Source organism: Octopus sinensis, linkage group LG1 (assembly GCF_006345805.1).
Source record: "Octopus sinensis linkage group LG1, ASM634580v1, whole genome shotgun sequence".
NCBI lineage: Eukaryota > Metazoa > Mollusca > Cephalopoda > Octopoda > Octopodidae > Octopus > Octopus sinensis.
Window position 1 is genome coordinate 82,332,043 of NC_042997.1, and position 24,608 is coordinate 82,356,650.

At 35.7% G+C, this 24,608-nt stretch overlaps 2 protein-coding genes across 3 annotated transcripts; both read right to left on the reverse strand.

Moving 5' to 3' along the window:
- Positions 1 to 1,122: 1,122 nt before the first annotated feature.
- On the reverse strand, positions 1,123 to 22,674 carry LOC115217317 (phospholipid scramblase 2-like). Its single transcript, XM_036502410.1, has 2 exons — positions 21,311 to 22,674; positions 1,123 to 1,141 (listed from the first exon to the last, which is right to left on the reverse strand). The coding sequence occupies exon 1, from the start codon at positions 22,376 to 22,378 to the stop codon at positions 21,347 to 21,349; it is 1,032 nt and encodes a 343-aa protein (XP_036358303.1). The 5' UTR covers positions 22,379 to 22,674; the 3' UTR covers positions 1,123 to 1,141; positions 21,311 to 21,346.
- Positions 11,914 to 19,118, reverse strand: LOC115217327 (phospholipid scramblase 1-like). Of its 2 annotated transcripts, none has more exons than XR_004998855.1 (2): positions 13,451 to 19,117; positions 11,914 to 13,115 (listed from the first exon to the last, which is right to left on the reverse strand). XR_004998855.1 is itself a non-coding variant. In XM_036502413.1 (2 exons), the coding sequence occupies exon 1, from the start codon at positions 17,013 to 17,015 to the stop codon at positions 16,164 to 16,166; it is 852 nt and encodes a 283-aa protein (XP_036358306.1). In that variant the 5' UTR covers positions 17,016 to 19,118; the 3' UTR covers positions 11,914 to 15,409; positions 16,155 to 16,163. The 2 variants fall into 2 exon arrangements, 1 of the variants encoding a protein (XP_036358306.1); XM_036502413.1 differs by having other exon boundaries at positions 11,914 to 15,409; positions 16,155 to 19,118.
- Positions 22,675 to 24,608: the final 1,934 nt, after the last annotated feature.

Here is a 24,608-nt window from a genome sequence, read left to right on the forward strand (position 1 = left end):
CTTTTTGATCTCCATGTGTCTAACACACGTGGACATGCCTACAAAGTCAGAAAACAACACAGCTCCCATGACTTTCGGAAACATTTTTTCACGCTCAGAGTTGCTGAAGCATGGAATAAACTGCCTGCGTCAGTTGTTGACTGCCATGACACTGCATCCTTTAAGGCCCTCATGCTTTCCGAAATCCGCCGAAACTACACCTGATTATATATACACTTTAGATGAGTTGTAGTGCACCTGAGCACTGTACACAATTATTATTATTATTATTATTATTATTATTATCACCAGATTAGTAATATGCACTTGGAAAGATGCATCATTGCTCATGTCAATGCCCAGGTCACGGACTGATTTTGACTCAGGGATTGCAATTCTTCCTGGGCCAGTGTATCCAGTCTGCACGTCCTTTACCTTTGTGTGCCGGTAGCGCAGGGCCTGGAACTTACCTGCATTAAACTGCATGTTGTTGTCCTCAGCCCACCTGTATATTGTATCCAACTCCTGTTGCAGATGCGCAATATTTTCAGGGTTTTGAAATGATTATTTTTTCTATAAGCTCTGTTGTAAGACACAGTCCTGTCTGTGTGACAGGAACTTTGTTCCTTAGCTATATGTTTCTGGATTTAGCACCAGTGTATGACACCAAATGTCTTCTACTATAGCCCTGTGTGTGTGCGTGTGTGTGTGGCTGTGTGTTTATGCTTGTCCAAAACTTGAATGAGTGCCATTGCAAAGAGATTTTCTCTTTTGAACAAGAGATAAGAAATTTTATCTCACCTCCCCCATCTTTCTCTCTCCCACTATACACACACACACATATATACACGAACACTTGTGTGTATACATACAATTCCCCACAAAATAAAATACATATACATACAATCATACACATAACTACAAAGACCTCAACCAAACCACTATCAAAAATAATTGAACTTTTAACCTTTAACCATTGTAGCCAAAACACTAAGTACTGAATTCTTTTACACATACATATCCATTTAGCCTTTTGGTTTTATTATTTTTTTTTATTATTTGCTTTCTTTAATACATACATATACACACACATATAAAATACACTTTATTGAAATAATAAAGTTTACCCAAAATTAAACATACGAACATATATATATATATAAAATACGAGGGGCGTTCAATAAGTAATGCCCCTGACCCACTTCCCATAGCAGTAGAGCAACGAAACTTGGCACAGTTATTAGTCTTTTTCTACATAAGAACCACCCAGAGTTACGCATTTCTCCCATTGTTTGATGCAGCTCTGGAGACCGTTTTTGTAGAAGACCCCAGCTTGGTCCTCCAACCTCAACGTGACTTCAGAAATCAAGGCTGCATCATCTGGGAAACGCTTTCCTTTCAAAAACAACTTCATGACTGGGAAGAGGTGAAAATCAGAGGGTGCAAGGTCAGGAAAGTAGGAGGATGGGGGAGGAGTTCATAGCCATACGCCTGTGCTTCTGATCTGGCGACAAGCGAGTTGTGGACCGGAGCATTGTCCTGCAGGAGGAGGATGCCTTTGCTGATCTTGCCCCACCTCTTGATTTTGATAACTTCTCTTAATTTCCTCAAAAGTGAAGCATAATAGGCTCCTGCAATTGTGGTACCCTTTGCCAAGATCGTCGGGTGACCTGCTGTGCTTGAGGAGATCTATTGAGTCAAGTACATCAATATCAAAATAAATATCAAATGGAAATTGTAGTTACATGATACCTGTGCCAGGGGCACGTAAAAAGCATCATCCGAACGTGGCCGATGCCAGGGTCGCCTTGACCGGCTTCTGTGCCGGTGGCACATGACCTGCTGTGCTTGAAGAGATCTATTGAGTCAAGTACATCAACATCAAAATAAATATCAAATGGAAATTGTAGTTGTGATACCTGTGCCGGTGGCACATAAAAAGCACCATTTGAATGTGGCCGATGCCAGCATGCCTTGACTGGCTTCTGTGCCGGTGGCACGTAAAAAGCACCCACTACACTCATGAAGTGGTTGGTGTTAGGAAGGGCATCCAGCTGTAGAAACACTGCCAGATCAGACTGGAGCCTGGTGCAGCCCCCTAGCTTCCCAGACCCCGGTCGAACTGTCCAACCCGTGCTAGCACGGAAAACGGACGTTAAACGATGATGATGATATATATATATTCTGTTATTATTTTATATATATATATTCTTTTATTTGACTGCAACCATACTGCAGCACTGCCTTTAGTCGAGCAAATCAACCCCAGAACTTATTCTTTGTAATCCTAGTACTTATTCTATTGGTCATTTTTGCCAAGCCACTAAGTTACCGGGACGTAAATACACCAACATCGGTTGTCAAGTGATGTTGGAGGGACAAACACAGGCACACAAACACACACACACATACATACATAAATATATATATATATATATATATATATATATATATATATATATATATTTACAACAGTCTTCTTTCAGTTTCTGTCTACCAAATTCACTCACAAGGCTTTGGTTGGCCCAAGGCTATAGTAGAAGACACTTGCTCAAGATGCTACACAGTAGGACTGAACCTGGAACCATTTGGTTGGTAAGCAAACTATTTACCACACAGCCACTCCTGCGCTTATATAAGTATAAAAAATACACTTTATTGAAATAAAAAGTTTCCCCAAAATTAAACATATCTATAGAAACTGACACACACAAAACATAAGCACACAAATATACATACAATTCACCCTCTCACAAACACAAATATTTTATTTACCCAAGCATTCATATGCAAACATACTTATTGAGCCTTTCACTAAAAATACAATAAATTTCATCAAATTCAGTGGCTAACCCAAGCAGTCTTGGCTGAATGGGTTTATCTTTTAATATCTTGTGTCACTAAAGTGTATGTTTTATGTTTTTTTTTATTTTTGAAAGACCACATAGAATTTTTTAAAAGACTTTAGGGGGATCACCTTTATGAAATGTCACCAGTATAGAATGTAACACTCTTGAGCACAGGGTCCCCTTCAGCATGGAGCCTGATTTGGAGCAATCAGTCCGGTCTGACGTCCAGATTTTGTGTAACTGAAATCCCCTATTTATCATTTTTTCTCACCTGCTTCTGTTACAAAAGCCATCTAAGCTACTTTTCCATGCCAGGTTTTATGTTAAGCATTCTTAAATAATTAGTGAAAAGGAATACCTTTCCTCCTTTTTCTATCTTAAGACAGTCAGTGGAATTCCATGGCTGAGTTACCACTCCTGTGCCCAATCATCCACTCAAAGTACATAAGTATTATGTTGTTATTACTGAAAGGCAACTTTCTGTTCTTAAGTGAAACATTGGTGTTTCCTCTTCCTTTGTCACTTGTAGGATGACAGGCTCTCCTTCTGCAGGAACCAGCAATAATCTTCCATCATATTTGGGTGGAAGTTACCTTGGTATCTGTTTTCCCTAACTGAGATCTGTTGGTGGAAGTGCTCATCATGCTTATTACTCACAACCCCAAGGTTGACCAGAAAGAAGTCAAAATGAGGATGTAAAAAATGTATTTTCAAAGACACTCTACATCATATTTCTCATATGAATTCAGCTTTGTGGTTTCCAAGAAAATTTTTGACAACTTCAACAAAAGATGTCCATACTCCTAGTTCATTCTCAATTAGATTAGATGGAAATGATGATTCATGGCTGACACTGCAGATCTATGGTCCAGTGAAAACTCCAACTTCTAGCTTATCATCTGTTAATATTCCTTTGAATTTATCCTTTAAATATTGGAAACTGCTATCTTGCTGCTCCATACTCTTCACAAAATTTTTCATAAGGCCAAGTTTAATATGAAATGGTAGAAGATGTACTTTCTGAGGGTCAATAAGCACTGAATGTTGCACACGGTGTTTACCAACAAAATGTTTGGTTCTATATGGCCAATCATGTTTTTTGTAGTAGTTCTTGTCATCTCTGCTGTTCCACGGACACAAAAAGCACATATGCTTTGTGTAGCTCAACTGTAACCCAAGAAGTAATGATACAACTTTAAGATCGCCATAAATATTACATATGTGGTCCTTATATTTGATGAGTCTTAGCAGCAATTCTATTGATTTATAAACCTCATTAAAGCCAGTGACAAGTGCTACAGGTATTGAAAGTTTTTCATTGCTATTGTATAATAATACAGTTTTAAGGCTAGCTTTACTAGAGTCAATGAACAATCTCCATTTTTTGGATTATATCAAAAGCCTATCCTTTCCATCAGGCCACTGATAGAGAAACAAACGTTTTCCTCCTGTAAGTAAAATGATGGTGAAAACTGCAGATGGCATTGACAGAAATGGGAAACTTTGGTGTATGTCTAGAGAAAATTTCATCTTTGACATCTGAAACCAAGCAATTCTACCTTTTCTTTCTGTTATTCCAATAAATGTGGGGAACTAGTTACATCTGGAACATACATGCCATCTTTCCTTATTTCTAGTGAAATCTTCAGATGAACTGATGTCTTCAACAACTGCTCTACTTGATTGTCACATAGCAACTGACTATTGGGCCATTACTATGCTCGTGACTCAGTGTCGCCAACTTGGGATAAATTTTATTGAACAAAATCCTTAGAATTTTTATAAGTTGGCAAACAAAAATTCCTTTAACTTTGAAAAGCAAGTTTCATATTACTGGCATTAGGATGATTAAAACCAAAATCTTGATGTAGAAGGAAATTTTACTAAGTGATTTGCATCTTACTCAAAGCCTACAGATGATAGAAAAAATTTAATTATAGATTTGAAATCAGCATACTAAAATTAACTAGGAACACCTATTTGGTCTTCTGTAACAAAATCTTTGTTACCTAGTGTAATTCACTTTTATTCCATGCATCTCATTTCCATTTACCTTGCTATTGGGAAATTGTATATCATAAACCACTATCTCATCAACCAGCATAGATAAGAGGTTAAGCATTTGAAGATATCTTACAGGCTTACTTGAAAGCAATCCTGTAGGTTTAGACGTTTTATTACCTAACCTTCACAACTTTGGCTCTTAATTTGTAACTAAATATATTGTGTACTCTTTGTGACAAGATATTAGCATTAATACTCATTGGTTGAGAGACTACCTTCTTAGCAAATACAAGTGCCAGTTGAAGATCTTGTTTACTGTTCTTTATCAGATATCATAATTCCTTAATCAACAAAAGAAAAATACTACAAATGAATAAAAAACAAAAGCTTTTCGTTTTCTAGAACAGAATCTTGTTATTTAATAGCTCATTAAAAAAATAAAAACAATAAAAATAAAAGAAAAAATAACAGTCAGCTGTGGACGTTAAATGGACAAACAGCTTGCGGATCATAAATCCATATCTACTAAAAGTAGAAAATAAAAATAACTGAGCAATCCAACAAGATAACTTTCTGTAGCTATTGACTGATTCTGTTAATGGATGCAAGCTCCAGCCTAGCAACAGATGATATGGTGGAAGCTGTGTAGTGAATAGAGCAGCGTGATAGGCTTGCAAAGAGTAGTAGAATGGACTTAGCAAAGAGCAATAGTAGGAGTGAGTCTATGTGATTTAGGAAGCTTCATGCCAAGTATATTTAGCCAAGAAAAAGAATGTTAGCAAGAAGCTTGACAATGTTCTTCCACATGATGAAATACATTTGAACTGAAAGGCAGTATACTTCTATAAATGAAGATGACAGGGAGAAGTGTGCATACTTTTTTGCAGTCCTAATAAAAGAGATGAGGAAGTGTCCATGAAATATTAATGAATTAGCTTGTATAAGCAGGAGAGTCTAGCTTAAGTAGAACAGAATAGCTTTTATTGAGGTCAGTTGCACCATAATTAATAAAGCAATTAAAGGGGTAGAAGTAAAGATAGTTACAAGGGCATTGGAGATAGTTGCTGAAATCTCTAAAGACTCCGCCGGTTACGACGACGAGGGTCCCAGCTGATACGATCAACGGAACAGCTTGCTCGTGAAATTAACGTGCAAATGGCTGAGCATTCCACAGACACGTGTACCCTTAACGTAGTTCTCGGGGATAATCAGCGTGACACAGAGAGTGACAAGGCTGACCCTTTGAAATACAAGTACAACTCATTTTTGCCAGCTGAGTGGACTGGAGCAACGTGAAATAAAGTGTCTTGCTCAAGGACACAACGCGTCGCCGGGAATCGAACTCACAACCTTACGATCATGAGCCGAATGCCCTAACCACTAAGCCACGCGCCCTCACAGTTGCTGAAATAGTAAAAGTACCAAAAACATTATAATGGTGGTGGTGGTGGTGATGCAGAGGAAATGAGGAAGATAGGTGTTTTGTAGTCTCTGAGACAAATGTCTTATTCTACATTCAAAGTTCAGGTATTTAGAAAAAAAGGTAATGGCACTCTAAGGAAACACTTCAACAACACTTCATTCAGAAGGTATGTTACTTATTAAACACTGAATACAACCAGATAACAGAAATGAATAGGTATCACGGTCTTCCTAGCTTACGGAGACATTATTATTCTTGAGGTGGAGGAATGGCAGAGCTTTGTGATCATATCTAATAGGTTTTTTTTTTTTATTCTTTTTATTTTATTCCTTCCAATTATGAGCTCATAGTTTATTGAGGCCAGATATATCTTTTGTCCATACAAAATCATTTACAAAAAATTACCAGCAGCACACTTAAAGATGATTTAATTGATTGTATTTCTCCAAAAACTGGTCTTATTTGAAAGAAATGAAGTTGTTATAATCACCATTGTTTTTTGTTGGTTCATGAATTTAAAGAACCTCTGTGATTGCTTGTTCTGCTAGAAATAGCAGCCAAACTCCAAACAATAGCATAAAAAAATGTAGGACACATAGGATAATTTAATCCTAAATATATTGTATGAAATTATCAATGTCTTGGTCCAACAGTTCACAGCTGACCTGTGACTAAACAACAATAGCAACAACTATTGATCCACAAGTGATAACAGCTATGCAACAACTGGTTACTGAGCAACAATTATTTGAAGCTACTATTATAAATAAATCGTTTCTTAATGTCAAATCTTATTGACAAACTTTTTTGAGTAAGAGTATCATAGTATAAAGGTTGTTAAATTTCAGATAAAATAGATTCATTGATATTGTAGCAAGACCCATTTCTGTTCTGACATTTTATATTCAACTAGCCTTAAATAGGCTCCACACGTTCATTTTTAATGATTGGGTATTTGACTTATCATGTGAGTTTGGAACATTTGGTTGAGTCTTGTATTTTGAATGGATGAGTATTGTACGGGATAAGGATCTCAGATCCAATCATGTTGTGCATAATACATCCTCAATTAATCTGAATCATTGCTGGACCCTTCCCTCTGCTTATATATAACTTTGTCAAATCATTTATGGGCAGTGAGGTGAGAGATTTCCTGGAGCACATGTTATAATATTATAATGAAGCACGTGTAACCACTGACATCCAGGGTTGAATTATTCTAATGATGGATGAACTATACAACCAACAGAATTCGTGATGTGTTATTTGGTCCACTGTATAATTTAGAAGAGGAATAAAGTCTCACTGTTATTTAAAAGTTTGTTTCTTGTATCATTTCCACGAGTTAACATGCCACACCTCCTATATGGTTTGCAACACTCCATAGTAAACCAACAGAGACTTTATAACCAACCACAGCTAAAACTGGTGACCCCAACGTGATTACTTTCGCCAGCACATCTGACTGGATTCCTTCTTCAGCTCACCATTAAAACTGGTGACCCCAAACAAACATTTGAATGACCACTGAACCAGCAACCATCCTACATAAGGTTACAGTTTTGTATAAACCACTGAAGTTCAAACACATTTTCCTGCAATGGACCTCCTAGAAATCTTGAATGACTATCATGCTCAATCATCTCCCTCTACTCTTGTGGACTTCAGGGCATTCTTTCATTTGGCTTGAAATAGCAGTTAAATATGCCAGCAAGACATTTCAAGTTGCGTATTTGCCAGTTTTCTCTTTCTTTGAAATATGTTCTGTTATCAAATGCAGTACATCTTCACTGGTTCCTTCTGTTTCTTCCAACATGTCTGATAGCATCCCATTGCAGGCAGCTGTATCTTTTGTTTCCCCACCATTCACAGGAGACCCAGCCATTTGGTTTTCCCAGCTAGAAGCTAATTTTACAACTAACAACATTACCTTTGTCGCTAGACAGTTTCACTTGGTAGTTGGCGTATTACCATCTACCATATGTGGTGAGGCTAAAGACCTCATCACAACCCAATTGGATCAGCCATCATATCTACATATGAAGACAGCAATTTTGAGGTGCACCTCCACATAGAAACAAAAGTGATATCATCAGCTCCTTCTTAAAGAAATTGTAGGAGATAAACATCTATCACAATTACTTCACTGTATGCATGACCTAGCAGGGAAAAATACTTTGGATGAAAATATGTTGTGGCAACTTTTATTTCCTGCCTTCCCACTAATGTGCACGCAATTTTGACTACTATAAGGGAACACAGTTCCATTCAACAGCTAGCAGGCTTAGCTGACAGTATAATGGACATCTCTTCTTTGACTTCACATGGTGCAGAAAGTTATCTTTCAGTACACGTACAAGATAATGCAGATATTCATTTTCTAGACTGGAATTTTAGCACAAGCAGGGAGTAGACATCTTTCTGTTGGTATCATAACCATTTTGAATTCATGCACGTAAGTGTATTTCCCCTTGTGCCTTTACTCTGGTTATACAATACCAAGGAAACTCCCTTGTCAGAAATTAAATGCAGCTACATCTCTAGAAGGACCATCCACTTGTTGCATATTCTTTATCTACGATACCAATTCCAAGCAGCATTTGTTGGTAGACACAAGAGCAGTATGTAGTATTTGGCCTGTGAGTTTATTGACCAATTCACAGAGACAAATAGCTGTCACCTTACAGGCAGTAAATCACTCTCCAATTCATACTTTTGGTGAAAAGTCACTTACTTTGGATATTAATCTCCAATGACAATTTTGATGGGTTTTTATAGCTTTTATAGCCGACTTACCATACTCAATTCTTGTCGCAGATTTTTTGCACCATTTTAATCTTTTGGTTGATTTACAAAATAAGTGATTAATCAACTCAAGAACTCATCTCTCTGCACAAGCTCTTCTTCTGTCAGTCCACATTTTTTTTGTTCCATCTTCTAATCATTTCTACAAGCTTTTACTAAAATTTCTGGATATAACTTGGATGGTTTTTCATAACAAAACTCCAGTGCAATAAGTAATGCACCATGTTATTACAATAAGACCCTTGATTGCATCCCATTCTCAACACCTAGCCACAGATAAGCAGTGAAGGAGGAATTTAGTCACATGTTGGACCTGGGTATTATTTATCATTCTAACAGTAATTGGTCATCTCCTTTACACCTCGTATCTAAAATGTCATGAGTTGGTGTCCCAGTGGAAACTGTCAATGTTTAAATGATTTAACAGTACCAGATAAATATCCTATTCTTCATATTCATGACTTTTCTGCATTGTTACATCACAGCACTATCTTTGCAGACTGATTTAGTGCATGCATATAACCAGATTCCGATTTAATCTGCGGGCATCCCTAAAACAGCTATAACTACTCTTTTTGGTTTGTGTGAATTTATTTGAATGCCTTTCAGTCTACATAATGTTGTTAATACTTGTCAGAGATTTATCAACAAAGTCACACATAGTCTAGATTTTTTTCACTTAGAAGGGGAGCATGTGCTTTAGAACAACTTTTTACTTACCTGTCACAATATGGTGTGATAATTAATGCAAGTAAATGTGTTTTTGACATTTCTTCCATCACTTTTCTGGGATGTGCAATTGATAAAGATGGATCTTTGTTACCGGATAAGATTGATGCTATTCATCATATTCCAATTCCTTCTTCTCTAACGAAGTTATGAGAAGTTCTTGGTTTAATTAACTTCTATGGAAGACTTATTCCACATTGTACTGAGACAAATTTTTCCCTCACAGAACTTTTACATAATAGAAAGAAAAAAATGATCCTATATCATTAAATTCTACCCAACTGTAGTGTGTTCATCCCACACCAACTACAAGCTTTTGAGGATATTCAGGACAAGTTATCAAGAGTTACACTTTTGGCTCACCCTTATCATTAATGATTGATGCATTAGATGTAGGAATTGGCAGTTTTGCAACAGCTTGTTCTTAATGTATGGCAACCACTTTCTCTTTTTTATTCTAAATTCCTCAAACTAGCAGAATCAATGTATAATACCTTCAGTAGAAAACTTTTGACTGTTGATTTAACCATTAAACATTTCTGGCATTTTCTTGAAGGTCAAAATTTTATGATTTTCACCAACCATGAACCATTGACTTTTGTTCTATGGTCAAGAACAGATAAATATTCTCCCAAAGATTTATGACATTTGGATTTCATTTCACAATACACTATTGATATTCAGTATATCAAGGGTGCAGATAATTCTACAGCTAATGCCTTATCTTGCATACATATTCATACTTGATATACTCTAGATTCTATTGATTTGCAGCACATTGAGTTGGAGCAACAACAGGATGATGAATTATTGCATCTTCAATCGTGGGACTTCTTTAGACCTCCATCTACTACCACTACATTTTACAGATTCTTCTATTTGGTGTGATATTTCTACTGGTATTTCCAGACCTTACATTCCTAAGAGTCATAGACAAATGTGCTTTTCAGTTCTTCATAATTTATCTCATCCTGGTATTTCAGCAACAGCAAAATTAATTTCAAGTTGTTTCATGTGGCCCTGTATGCAAAAAGACATTCGTAATTGGGCACCCACTTGCAGACTGTATCAGAAGGCTAAAGTTCAATGCCACATCATTGAACTTTTGTTACTCTAAGCACACATTTTAAACATAGATATTGGGTGTCCCTTGCTACCAGTTCAAGATACTGTATATTTGTTGACCTGTATAGATCGTTTTTCTAGATGGCCTGGAACCATACCCATCAAGGACATTTCATCTCTCACAATTGCAAAGGCTCTTGTGACTGGGTGGATTTCATGCTTTGGAGCTCCCCTCACCATAACTACTGATAGAGATAGACAATTTGAATTGAATCTTTTCACTGAACTTTCGAACTTGTTGGGTACTTGGTGAATCCAAACCACCCCATATGTAATGGAATGATAGAGTATTTTCATTGTCAATTGAAAACAGCTCTACATGCTTATCCTGAGTTAGATGTTTGGTTAGAAGTATTACCAATTGTTTAATTAGGTCTTCAATCAGTTGTCAAGGAAGACCTAGGTTTTTCACCAGTGGAACTACTTTATGGTGCCTTTCTTACATTACCTGGTCAGATGGTCACAAATAAAACTGCAGCTAACTGGAATTTTGATCCAGCAGACTGTGTTCATCGATTGCAAAAATACATGATGGAATTAACTCCTTTGGTAACCAAATCACAATCAATCAAGTCTTTTGTTCCACTAGACATTCATAAATGGACTCGTGTTTTCAATGACATTGTCAAGCAACCACTACGTTAGTCTTATACTGGCCCGTATCATGGAAAACATCAGACTATTAACATAGATCATGTGAAGCAGACTATTATTGATTCACCTTTCCGAGCAACAGTACCCACTTCCCCATCCATACCTACATCCACACATCCTATGCACACCCCTATCATAACAATAAGTTATTACACCCCTCGAGCTCAGGTAACCAAGAGTGGAAGAAAAGTTGCTCATACATACTATTCTTGATTACCTTGTGAATTTTAAAGACTTTCATGCTTAACTGTTTCACATTGAATTTTCTTTCCAGTTTTACAAACTTCGAGCCAATATTGCTCCAGAACCTAAACAGGTTCGTGTCAAAAAAGCAAAAATAAATCATTAGTTTGTTCTTTTTTTAATTTCAAAAATCAATAACAAAACTGCGTAAATATACAAAGGCATTTGCTATTGAAGAAAAATAATAACAATAACAATATGAAACCAATGAGGCTTTTGTAGGAAAAGTAAGAATAAAATTGCCAAAAGCTTGCAAAGTATCAGGTAGAATAAAAATAATAGAATATAAAATATAAATTTTTGTTCATTAATGTTGGATTCACTCAGAAAAGTGATCAACTTGTTAGTACAATAAACCAAAAAATAAAATAGAAGTCTGGGGAAACTGTTGTAGTCTGCCTCGGCGAAAATTATCCAAGCTCGTATATTTCATGTGGAGATGATAATTTGGACATTTCAAACAAAATCCTACTGCCATCAATCTGCTTTACACAGATTGTCTGGAGATTCAAACATTTTTTCTCTCTCAAAGGAATTTACTCGAAATGTTAGGATTTTTATGTTGCCACAGTATATGAACTTATCCAAATTAACGAACCTTGTTATTTTTACACGTGACGTAGTTTAAACAACAGCCTGCTTTCTGATGTTTTAGGGCCTCAGTTTTGAAGCCCTACAGTAGCATGATGAATACAGATAGGACGGTCGAGAATAAAGCTACACATAGCTGTTAATATCCGAGTTCAATGATTTAACTTTTTCGTAATACCAAGCTAAGTAAAATGGATTAAATAGATAAACACACACACAAAGTAAATGATTTTCAGCACCAATTCAAATGTTTTGTTTACTGCCTTATTATTATTATTTTTTAATAAGAAATTCTATTTAGCAACATATTTTAAAGAAAAGAATGAAAAAACATTAAAAATACAATTGATCAAAGTATTGAGAAAAAACCCCAGGACTACCTTACCAAGAAGACAAATAAAAAGAAAATATGTGGGGGAGGGGTAGTAACAAAATATTCACTATCTGCTACCCTTCCGCCATACAATTTGATCAAGAAATATTTTAGGTTGTATAGCACAGATTAAGACTTCCCACCATATGATTCTAAAATTCTTTTTAAAGGGTACTTTTGAATACCACTACATTATGTAATGGTCGATTCAACTTGACATTAAAAGGAAGTTGGAGTAACAAGTGGTTAAGAAAAGACTGAAAAGACAGCTGCCCGTATCGGACAAAAATAACATCTAACTTATCAAACAACATTTGACCTATTTTGCATTATTTATATTCTTTTACTTGTTTCAGTCATTTGACTGCGGCCATGCTGGAGCACCACCTTTTTTAGTCGAGTAAATCGACCCCAAGACTTATACTTCGTAAGCCTAGTATTTATTCTATCGGTGTCTTTTTGCCGAACCGCTAAGTTACGGGAAAGTAAACACTAGCATCGGATGTTAAGCGATGTTGTGGGGGACAAACACAGACAGACACACACACACACATATATATATATGACGGGCTTCTTTCAGTTTCCGTCTACCAAATCCATTCACAAGGCTTTGGTCGGCACGAGGCTATAGTAGAAGACACCCAAAGTGCCACGCAGTGGGACTGAACCCGGAACTATGTGGTTAAAAAAATCGTAAAACAGCGTATTGCATTTATCTTCTAAAATTTGTTAGGTTAATAGTTAATCAACTCTTTTCGTCAAGGTACCCGCTAATTTACAAATAACCTAATAACTAGAACAAAATATAGTGGTATATTTGATAAGATAATGAGAAATGGAGGTGAACATTTCCACAGATAATGAGCAAGAACAAGGGAAAACGGGGGGAAGGACTGAATTAGAGTTTCCGATTTTTGATATTTTACATATTTCTCCAGATAAAACAAATTCCACTTATGAAGACCAAGTTTAGCTTCGTGGTTTAGATAGGTCATAATCATCAATGGAGTGAAAACTCCAACCAAAGTTAATCATTGACTGGCAGTGAAATTACTTCTTTCAGTTAGGTGTAAACACCTAGTGATATAAATTAGGTATCATTAATTGGCAGGCAGTAATGTATGATTACAAATGTATAGCAAAATTAACAGGTTGTTAAGTATTCGAAAATAATATCTTTTACATGATTCGTAGAATACCAAAATTATTGTATAGCAGTATGTTCTATGTTAACTTAGAAATTTTATTTTAGTCAACTAAACACACTTTGATCAAAAAAAAAAGTAATAACATGTTCATATAAGTTCCATCAAAAGTTTGTGGTGGGTGTGACTTGAATACTAAGTTATGGAGTAAGCGTTGAATGTAAAACTTGGTTAAGCAAAGTCTCACAAGTAAATACAAAATATAAAGTCTAAGATATTTTCTTAAAATGAGGAAAGATCATTGCAATATTTTTTCCCTGCATTCAAACCATGAAAGAAGTAATAATTACCATATTTTAATGAAAATGTGTGCTTTGCGTGTAAAGAATATTTAAAACAAATTATCGATTTTAGCAAATTGGTCTCTGACAATTAAATGTATTTGTTCGGCAAGTTCCGTATAAGATTTTTGTTTTTCAGTTTATTTTTGCAGCTGAACAGTGAAAAAAAAAGGTCCCACACACACATTCATTGTCTTACTTTTGCACGAGCGACTTGAACAGACACGCACATGCTAACACACACTCACTGATACACATACATACATAAATATACACGTTTTCTGTTTTCACGAATCGCTTATGTTTATGTTTTTTGTCTATGTATGTGTTTGTGTTTATGTGCATGTTTGGATATTTGTGTGTATGTAAGCTGGAAAAAAAAAAAGTGAAGAAATAAAAATGTTTTATGGAACTTGCTAAGTAAATACTTGTAGTTTTCCGAGACCAAAAGCAATGGATTGCCGAAGAATAAGACAGAGTTTAGCATCATTAACAGTCTTCAGACTACAATCTAATCTTGAATTACAATAAGCACAAGGACTGAAATTTTGAGGGAGGTGTTAAGTCGACCCTAGTTCTCAACTGGTATCATTTTGTCGACCTCGAAAAGATGAAAGGCAAAGTTAACCTCAGCAGGATTTGAACGCAGACGTAAAATCAGACGAAATACCGCAAAGCATTTCGTTCGGAGTGCTACAACTAGAATTCATGAACTTGTTCAGCAAAAAATATAAATTCAAATTTCTTATAAGTATATTTTTTTCTACTTCTTTTGCTTAGCTTATTTCTTAATTTTGCAAGATAACTTTTTTGTTTTGTTTGTACAATGAAAATATTTACATGGGAAAATAGCTTTGAATATTAAAAACATGACAACGATATCTGTCATCAAACAAATTATTTGTAAAAGAGAACGTTAAGTAGATAAAAAAAAAAAAGGAACAGGAAATAATTGTACTTAGCTTAGAATAAAAGTAAAAATTATAATCAAAAAGTAAACGTAAAATCCAATTCCAAGGAAGCTGGTGAGAGGGTAGGCGAAAACGATAAAATCAAAACAAGTGTTGTTTGAGGAGAAAGTCTTCACTGAAACCAAATATATTGACACTAATAAGTTATGTTGCCTCAACTTCCTGAAACAGGTAATTCTCAACGAAATTTTCAAAAAATACCACTTAGATGCTGTAGATTCAGAGTATATAGGGATTTATTTGTTTGTTTTTTCCGAGGGGTTTCGGAAATTTCACACGACCCGACTTTCTTCCCTCGTAAGTTTCAGGAAAATGGGAATCTTTCAGATCAGGAAGACCATATAAGTTGGAATTTCTCCATTTTGACGGGTATTTTTCCCTTTTCTTTTTTTCATGTAGCCTTCGAAATGATGGGGGAATCTTTTAGTGAAAAAAAGTTTTAAAAATGTATGATTGTTTTAATCATCCCTTCCCTCACCATCACAATCCGGTCCAATTTTTGTTGAAAAATATGAGGAAAAACAGTCGGGTCGTATAAATTTTCCGAAACTCTTCTCACCAACCCCTCGGATACATTCTTTCCCACAAATCCCTTTATACTTTGAATCTACAGCATCTAAGCGGTATTTGTTGAAAATGTCTTTAATAATATGTAAAAGAACTCGGAATGTTGGGCCTCCAATCAGGCCTTTCGCAATATCCTTAAAGCCAGGAACTTTACAGCACCTCCTCGTAAACTTGGAAATAAAACTACACTGAGATTAGAAAAAGTGCGTGTTTTGGAATTCAAAGTTCAGGAAAAAAACCTGGAATAAGTAAAGTACATTAGGGTTATAATAGTTTCTCAAAAGTTGCATCATGTGTAAAAAGTATATCTGCACAATATTTAAGGCAAATATACATAATTCCATCGAATTCAATTGTAAATTTATTAATTTTTACGTTCGAAAAACATGAAATCTATCAGAAAGAGAGCTCCAATTATTGTTGCTTTCATTTTGACATCTAAATCCAATGGAAATGTAACTCCAAAATTGTCTGCGTTTGTGAACATTTCATTGACAAAACCAGCATATTGTTTACTGATCGTTCCTATAGAGTTCGTTTCACTGTGATCCAAAACTTCAAACTTTTGATCCTGCAAACAGCAAGGACCGTCACAAATACAAATTGGTCCTTTGATTCGGAAAACAACATCATCATCGGGTGTGGTAATGTCGAACAGGGGTCGTATGAAGCTACAAGTTTGTTTTACTTTGCCAACTACTTGACCGACAGGAGCTTCAACTGTTACTTCAAAAGCACAATGTTTGGTATTGGCGCACCAACAACATCCAGCACAGCATTTGAATTCTCTAGTTATCCTCATAACTTCTTGTCCCATATTATCAGTTATGTGTATCACAAAACCTCGTGCAGGGCCGCAGCATTGACGCATGCATAAATCAGACTCTTCGCCTGCAAAATATACTTGTTGTCCAACTGAATTGATCATAATATATTTGTTAGCACATTCGAAGCTAGTTAATGCTTCTACGATTTCAACTTGCTGCTTCACCAAAAGTTGGTCAATCGTTGTCAAGTATTCTAAACCAGGTGGACAATTACTAACTGTTGGCCTGGTCATCCACTGTTGAAACCCTTGAGCTTCCGGTTGTGGTCCATATCCTCCGGGTTGGGTTGAATAACCACCGGGTTGTGGTGCATATCCAACCGGCGGTGGTTGCTCGCTACCCTTACTTAAATCTGAAGTTCTGGGCTGTGTTGTTACTGGTGTCGACATTCTATTAATGTATCTAAGTTTGACAAACTAAACGAATATATTTTTTGTTTGTTTGTTTTCTGTCTCTGATATAAAAATATCTTCACTATGACTATGTGTAACTTGACTAACTGGAGAGATAAAGTGATTTTCTCCTCCCACAACGACTTTGAACCTAAAATCAACCAATTAACAACTATCGCGGAGTTTCAGATTAGGACACCCACATAAGTTGGCAAGGTTTTCCCAGTGTTTTTCTTTCTTTCTTTCTTCTCTTTGCTTTTCTTTTTTTCTTTACCGCCACCTTGAAAATGATGGTAAGGCATCTTTTAATGAAATAAAATTTTCGAATATTTATGATTTTTTAAAAAACTCTGAACTGATTTGGGCCAATTTGTTTTGCACTAAGCACTTAAAAACCACGGGGGAGGGATGAAAATCTTTGTCAATCTGACATGTATTAGTGTTTTTCAATATTTTTGTCCCCATAAATACATTTTACGGAATGATGATGCGGAAGTAACACACAGGTGGTCCATTGCTGGGATGGATCTAGTTTTTTCCATCGCAAAATATGCTTTTTATAGAAGACATTAAAAAGTCTGAAAATTGGCTATAATTATTATATTCCAGTTTCATTGCTCTGAAAGTATAATGTGGAGAAAAAAGTTACAGAGGTTTAAAAATCGACAAAAAAAAGAACTTGAAGTCTCTGACCGCAATATAGTGCGTTCATGTAAAAAGAATCCCAAAAGGGGTGCGGTCTATGATCTTTACCTCCGCCAATTTTTTTTTTTTTTTTGCATATTCGTAATCTCCGACATCCAAAATGTAGAAATCCGAAAAAAGTTTTTCAAAAAAGTGCATTTTTCAAGGAGAGGGGTGATTCTGCATTAGCCCCCAAATTTTTTCAGATTCTTGTTTTCAATATCGGAGATTACGATTTAGAAAAAAAAATTTTTTTAATTTCATTTACCCCCACCTACCCAATTTATTAGCATTGTTTACAGTTGACAAGACATGTTGTCACGCATAAAATGACAGTTTCCAAATCCTGCTTCCTGATTGGGTGAAAATTATCAAACTTTGAGAGAGCCAAACCGAAGATCAACTCATAATTTCCGTATTTTCCTACATATTTCGCCCAAAAAATATTTCTAAAATAAGTGAAAAATGAAATTGGGCAGGGGGGGGGGGTTAAATTTTGAAATTTTTTATTTGGTAATTCGTATTAAAATTTTGAAAACGTGTTTCTCGCATGTTAGATTTTCTTTTTGCGTCTACTATTTTATAATTCTACGTATACCTCAAACATTAGTAGAGAAAACATTTTAATTTCACTTCTAGCCATAGGACGGAGGGAAATGGGTGTTTATTTATTTTTTTGAAAAATTGAAATTTTAGAATTTTTTTTTTTTTTTCAGAATCATAATCTCTGTATTTTTCTACGCATTTCACCAAAACAGATTTTTTGAAAAAGTGAAAATTTAAGAAATGGGGGAGGGGGAGATTTAACTTTTGAAATGCAGACTTTTTTTTTTTGCAGATTCGGAATCTCCGCCATCGATATAGTGTGTTCCTGTAACAACATAAAAAAAGAAGTCCCAAAGGGGGTGGGGTCCCGATTTTTACCTCCCCCCGATCTCTTTAAAGTAAACATAATCAAAAATTTAAATTGGTGGGGGATTTAAAAAAATATTTTTGGCGGAGGTAAAGATCATGGGATTTGGGGGGGATGTTTTTACATGAACACACTATCTCGTGGGCAGAGATTCCGAATCTGCATTTCAAAATTTAACCACCACCCCGCCATAAATTTCTTACATTTTTTGCAGATTTGGAATCTCTGTCCGCAATATAGTGCGTTCGTGTAAAAATAAAAAGAAAGTTTGGGGGAAAAAATGGCCATTTTAATTTCATATGAATACTTTATCATATTACTGCGGGAAATTTCTCTGAAAGAAATTTTTTACGGAATCTTATGTTTTTGGTTATAGAGGATCCGATTCTGAAAAAGAAATTTTCAAAAAATCGCATTTTCAAAATTTCAATAACTCCTCCCCCCTCCTTATTTTGCACTTTTCCCAGAATTTTTTTTTTTTTCGCGAAATACGTAAAAAAAAATAAAAGATTACGATTTCGAAAAAAAACTGGTTTGAAAAATTTCAATTTTTCAAAAAAAGAATATATATATATATATCATCAGGCCTTTTACTAGAATGCATACAGAAACAAAAAAAACAACCGTTTATTTTCACATTTAAGATAGCTGGGGGAATTGGGGGTTGGAGTTTTTCATAAAAAATTTTAATTTAAAATTTGTGTTTATTTTTTCCATATTCTTAATCTCCGTATTTTCCACGTAGATTGATGGGGAAAAAATTCGAAAAAAAGTTTTTTAAAACGTTTAAAAAAGTAAGTTTGGGGGAAAAAATGGCCATTTTAATTTCATATGAATACTTTATCATATTACTGCGGGAAATTTCTCTGAAAGAAATCTTTGCAGAAAGGTGAGTAGACTGATTGCCTTATGTTATCGCAGTTTTGTGAGATTTGGCTGTTATTTCTAGCATGTGGATAGCCTGGTTGAAGGCCTGATGGTATTTATTCTTTTATTTGTTTCAGTCATTTGACTGCGGCCGTGCCGGAGCACCGCCTTTAGTAGCGGGCTTGCCAGGATATATATATATTGAAAAATTGAAATTTTACAAATATATTCAGAATCGTAATCTTCATAGTTTTCTATGGTTTTCGCAAAAAAAAAATTTCTGGGAAAAGTGAAAAATAAGAAGGTGGTAATGGGGGAGGGGAATTATAATTTTGAAAATGTGATTTTTTGAAAGTTTTTTTTCGGAATCGGATCCTCCATAACCAAAAATGTGGGAATCCGTAAAAAAAAAAAAGACCAATAAATATCCATTTTACCGGAAGTTATGACCGAAAAATCGGATCTTGTGAATTTTCCGAAAGTCCCCCCCCCCCCGGTCGTCAGCGCGCATCTTTTTTTCATATTCGTTTTCTACATACTTGGTAACACCCCGCCCCAGGCTGGTAATTTTTTTTTTCCCCCGGGTGAGGATCTTTATATTGACCTACTTTTCTACGTATTTCGCCAAAAGAATTTTTTTTTTAAATAGTGAATAATGACGAAATTGGGGTGGGAGGAATTTAAATTTTGAATTTTTTTTTTGCAGATTCGGAATCTCCGCAATCGAAAAAGTGCGTTTCTGCAGGAAAAAAAAAAACGAATGGCGGGTGCGGTCCATGTCCTTTACTTCCGCCCAATATGTATATCTAACAAAATTTGTGGAGTATGATATAAGATAGTTGTGACTGCCAGTTTATTTTTTAGTTACATACTGTTTGTTTCGTCGCCTATACTTTGGTGGAATAACTACTATATTGAATCGAACAGTACTGTGCGCAGTTACATATTTCATACTTTAACTTCCTCTTGTTTGAATCCTATTCTGGTTTATGCTTGTATTTTCTTTTGAGTTTACGAGCCTTTTTTTTATTTCTGCTTAATTAGCTTTACTTTTCCTAATTTTGACAAAGAAAAAGTCGGTCGAAAAAAAGTTCAGTCAAACTCCAGTGTTCAACCCGAGCAAAAAAAAAATGGTGCAAAACAACATGTTTCGCCAGCGCGCATTTATTTTTTCATATTCGTTTACTACTTGTTTTATACCTATTGCATTTTTTTGTCTTTTGCTCGGATCAAACTCTAGAGTTTGACCAGAAGTTCATATGTAAAAACAATTTTAAATTTAAAAACAGTATTACGACTTTAATTTAATCAAACCAATTTAAAACAGAGATGAATAAATTTTACATGCAGAAAAAAGAAAAAGAGATGAAACTATTTTTACAATAGAAAAGGACTGAAGTGCTAGTTTAAGAATAAATAAAATAGTAAAATCCAGGATTTGATGAGGGCCAGCATCGGTAAAAAAAATTGTTAACATAAGACAGTTTATGTCTGTATGTTTATACTTTCGCACATCTCACAGTAGCCAAACATACTGACAATGATTACAAACTCTTTGTAAATAAAATTATCTTGACATGTACCAAGCTCACGATTAGTTACAATACCAAGAATAAATTCAATGCGTATAAACATTGTAAATAGTAAATTAGGGTTTTAAAGTGCTCCTTGAAAAAATGTTACTTTCAGAAATTTTGGCATAATATATATATATATGAATAGTCGCGTGAAAAATTAGGAAATGGATGTTAAAAATAGCACGTATATAAACATAATATTCACTTAAAAGAACACCTTTAGCGTAATACGTACGTGTTAAAAAAATATTGAGAGAGAGAGATAAATTCCATCAGTATGAATGTCCTTAATCATGATCTTTCTTGTTCTTATTTTCGAAGAACATGAAATCTATTAGAAAAACTGCACCCATCATTGTTGCTTTCATTTTGACATCTAGATCCATTGGAAATGTAACTCCAAAATTGTCTGCGGCTGTTACCATTTCATGGACAAACCCAGAATACTGTTTACTGATCGTTCCTATATGATTCGATTCATCATGATCGTAAACTTTAAATTTTTGATCTTGCATACAGCAAGGGCCATCGCAAATACAGACGGGTCCTTTGATTCGAAAAACAACATCATCATCGGGTGTGGTAATGTCGAACAGGGGTTGTAAGAAGCTACAAGTCTGTTTTACTTTGCCAACTACTTGACCGACAGGAGCTTCTACTGTTACTTCTAAAGCACAACCTTCGCAACAAGCGCACCAACAACATCCAGCGCAGCACTTGAATTCTCTAGTTATTCTCATAATTTCTTGTGCCATATTATCGGATATGTGCATCACAAAACCTCGTGCACTGCCGCAGCATTGACGCATGCATAAACTAGACTCTTCGCCAGCAAAATATACTTGTTGTCCAACTGAATTGACTATAATATATTTGTTAGCACATTCGAAACCACTTACTACTTCTAGAAGTTCTACTTGCTGCTTCACCAAAATTTGGTCAATCATTGTCAAGTATTCTAAACCAGGTGGACAATTACTAACTGTCGGCCTGGTCATCCACTGTTGCGACCCTTGAGCTCCCGGTTGTGGTCCATATCCTCCGGGTTGGGGTGCATAACCGCCGGGTGGTGGTGCGTAACCGCCCGGTGGTGGTGCGTAACCGCCCGGTGGTGGTGCGTAACCGCCCGGTGGAGGAGCGTAGCCGCCCTGTGGAGGTGCGTAACCGCCGGGTGGCGGTGCGTAGCCAACTGGCGGTGGTTGTCCGTATCCTGATGGAGGAGGTCCATACCCAGGCGGTGGTGGTCCGTATCCGGGCGGAGGTTGCTCGTTGTCTTTTGAATCTGATGCCGCAGGTTGTGTTGTTACTGGTGAAGACATTTTCTTTTTTTTTTTGCAAGTAATCAAGATTGATAACTGAATTGAGATTTCCGTTAGTTGATACTTGATATCAGCATAGATTATATAAATGAATTTATAAAAGTTGTGATTATGCGATCCAAAATGCTGAATTAAATAAACACCAGTAGCTACGTGTGGCTTCTAGGCAACTAAAAATGGCGATCTCCTCTTAGAACTGTCTCTATCTCTTTCCCTCGAACCACCAGTTCTTGAACGGGAAGCTTTGACTGACTACTGGTTCTAATATTGCACTGTATATTTATGACGTCACATAACATACGAAAGTACTTCTAACCCCCCAATCATACTATATAACTAGAGAGAATATCGTAACACTGAAATATCTCGCACACTAACAAGAATAAACAAAGAAACATCATATTTAATTACAACCGAAAAATAATAAAACACTCACATTAAAAGTCACTTTTAATTAGGTATTATTGTATAAACTTATACAATAATACCTAATTATACTATATAATATTAATAATATATACAATAATACCTAATCCTAATTATATTATAAACTTAATAGTATAACCGCAGTTTCCCCCATCCCCTCCACCCCCACCTCCGAATTCGTATGCTGTAACAATAAATTCATATATCTTTCTACATAATGCATATTCCTAAAATTTCACTGATGTGCATACGGAATTGCTGATGACGGTTTTATCGGCGAAAATTTCCATTAAAAAGAAAAATATTCAGAAAGTTAAGAGGATTTTAAGTCAGTGTGTAGGTGTGGATGGGAGAGCATTAAACTAGCTATGCCATAATCGCGATCATGTAAGGGATCAGGTTTCGATCTCTGGCGGTAATCATTAGTGAGAAACCATTCTTTTTCAATATGTATCTATTTTCAAGGACAGTTTACTTTCGAAATAATACTGTTGATGATCTTTCTGATAGATACATTCCATTATTTACATTTGACGGAAATGTGTCCTTAACTTGTCTGTTGTCAACACAACTTTTCGGCTGATATATCCTCCAGTCTTCATCAGGTGTCTTGGGGAAATTTCGAACCTAAGGTATTTTTCGATGTTGTTGTTGTTGTTGTTGTTGTTATTATTATTATTATTATTATTATTATTGAGTGAGAGAGCAGTGCATGCCATCAAAGTGACACTGGGGTAAAATATACGAAGCCCAGTATACCCATCATGACTACCCGTCTGATAAGGGTACACTAGGCACATGCATCACAGCCATATGTGCGCGACATGGTGATCTCATATCAAAATAAATAGCACATGACCTTGCAGGTGGGGCCCAGTTAGAATTTTCTTCAGGTCGAGTAACCCATCCCACTCGAAAGGTCCCTGAATAAGGGTTGTTTAAGGATGTTGAACGAAACACCCATGTTTCCAGAGGTGAATTATTCAAACCCCAAAGAATCCCTCTCAACACATGGCTATGATGCTCCCCCACTACTTCTGCTCGTGATCAGAGATGCACATATCGTCAGCCACTAAGGGACATGCTCAACTGGTTAAAGTCAAACAACTGACAAGCAAATCTGTGGTATTGAGCAGAATATTTGCTGTAGCCCATCTTTTATACCAAGACAAAACAATGTACATGATAACACTTCCAATCAGTTAAGATCAGAAGCCATGAGAGCCACTGCCTGGTACTGCATCAGATCATTATTGTTCAGGTCACTGCTTGGAATCGAACTCGGGATCTTAGGGTTAGTAGCCCGCGCTCTTAACCACTACGGTTAGTGGTTAAGAGCATGGGCTACTAACCCCAAGATTCCGAGTTCAATTCCAAGCAGTGACCTGAATAATAATAATAGTAATAGTAATAATAATAATAACATCGAAAAATACCTTAGGAATGAGAACCCAGGTTCGAAATTACCCCAAGACACCTGATGAAGGCTGGAGAGTATATCAGCCGAAACGTTGTGTTAACAACAAACAAGATGAGGACAAATATCCATCAAATGTAAATAATCTACATAATTCCTCATCTCTTAAATATAAAACTGTATTAGATACATTCCATATTATATATATAAGTGGTACGTTGGTTTTACTTTTCTCCAAGATTTCTATATTTCGTGTCTTTTTCTTTTGTATCCAAATAGATTATACCCAAAGTTGAGTTGCCACATCATTTCCAGTGAACAAAAAAAAAAAGAAATCACTGACATACTTAAATATACACATATTGTGTATGTATGTATATGTACAAG

What these genes read in the sequence shown, in the direction of transcription:
- LOC115217317 (XM_036502410.1), bottom strand. Translation starts at nt 22,378, where the DNA reads ATGTCTTCACCAGTAACAACACAACCTGCGGCATCAGATTCAAAAGAC.
- LOC115217327 (XM_036502413.1), bottom strand. Translation starts at nt 17,015, where the DNA reads ATGTCGACACCAGTAACAACACAGCCCAGAACTTCAGATTTAAGTAAG.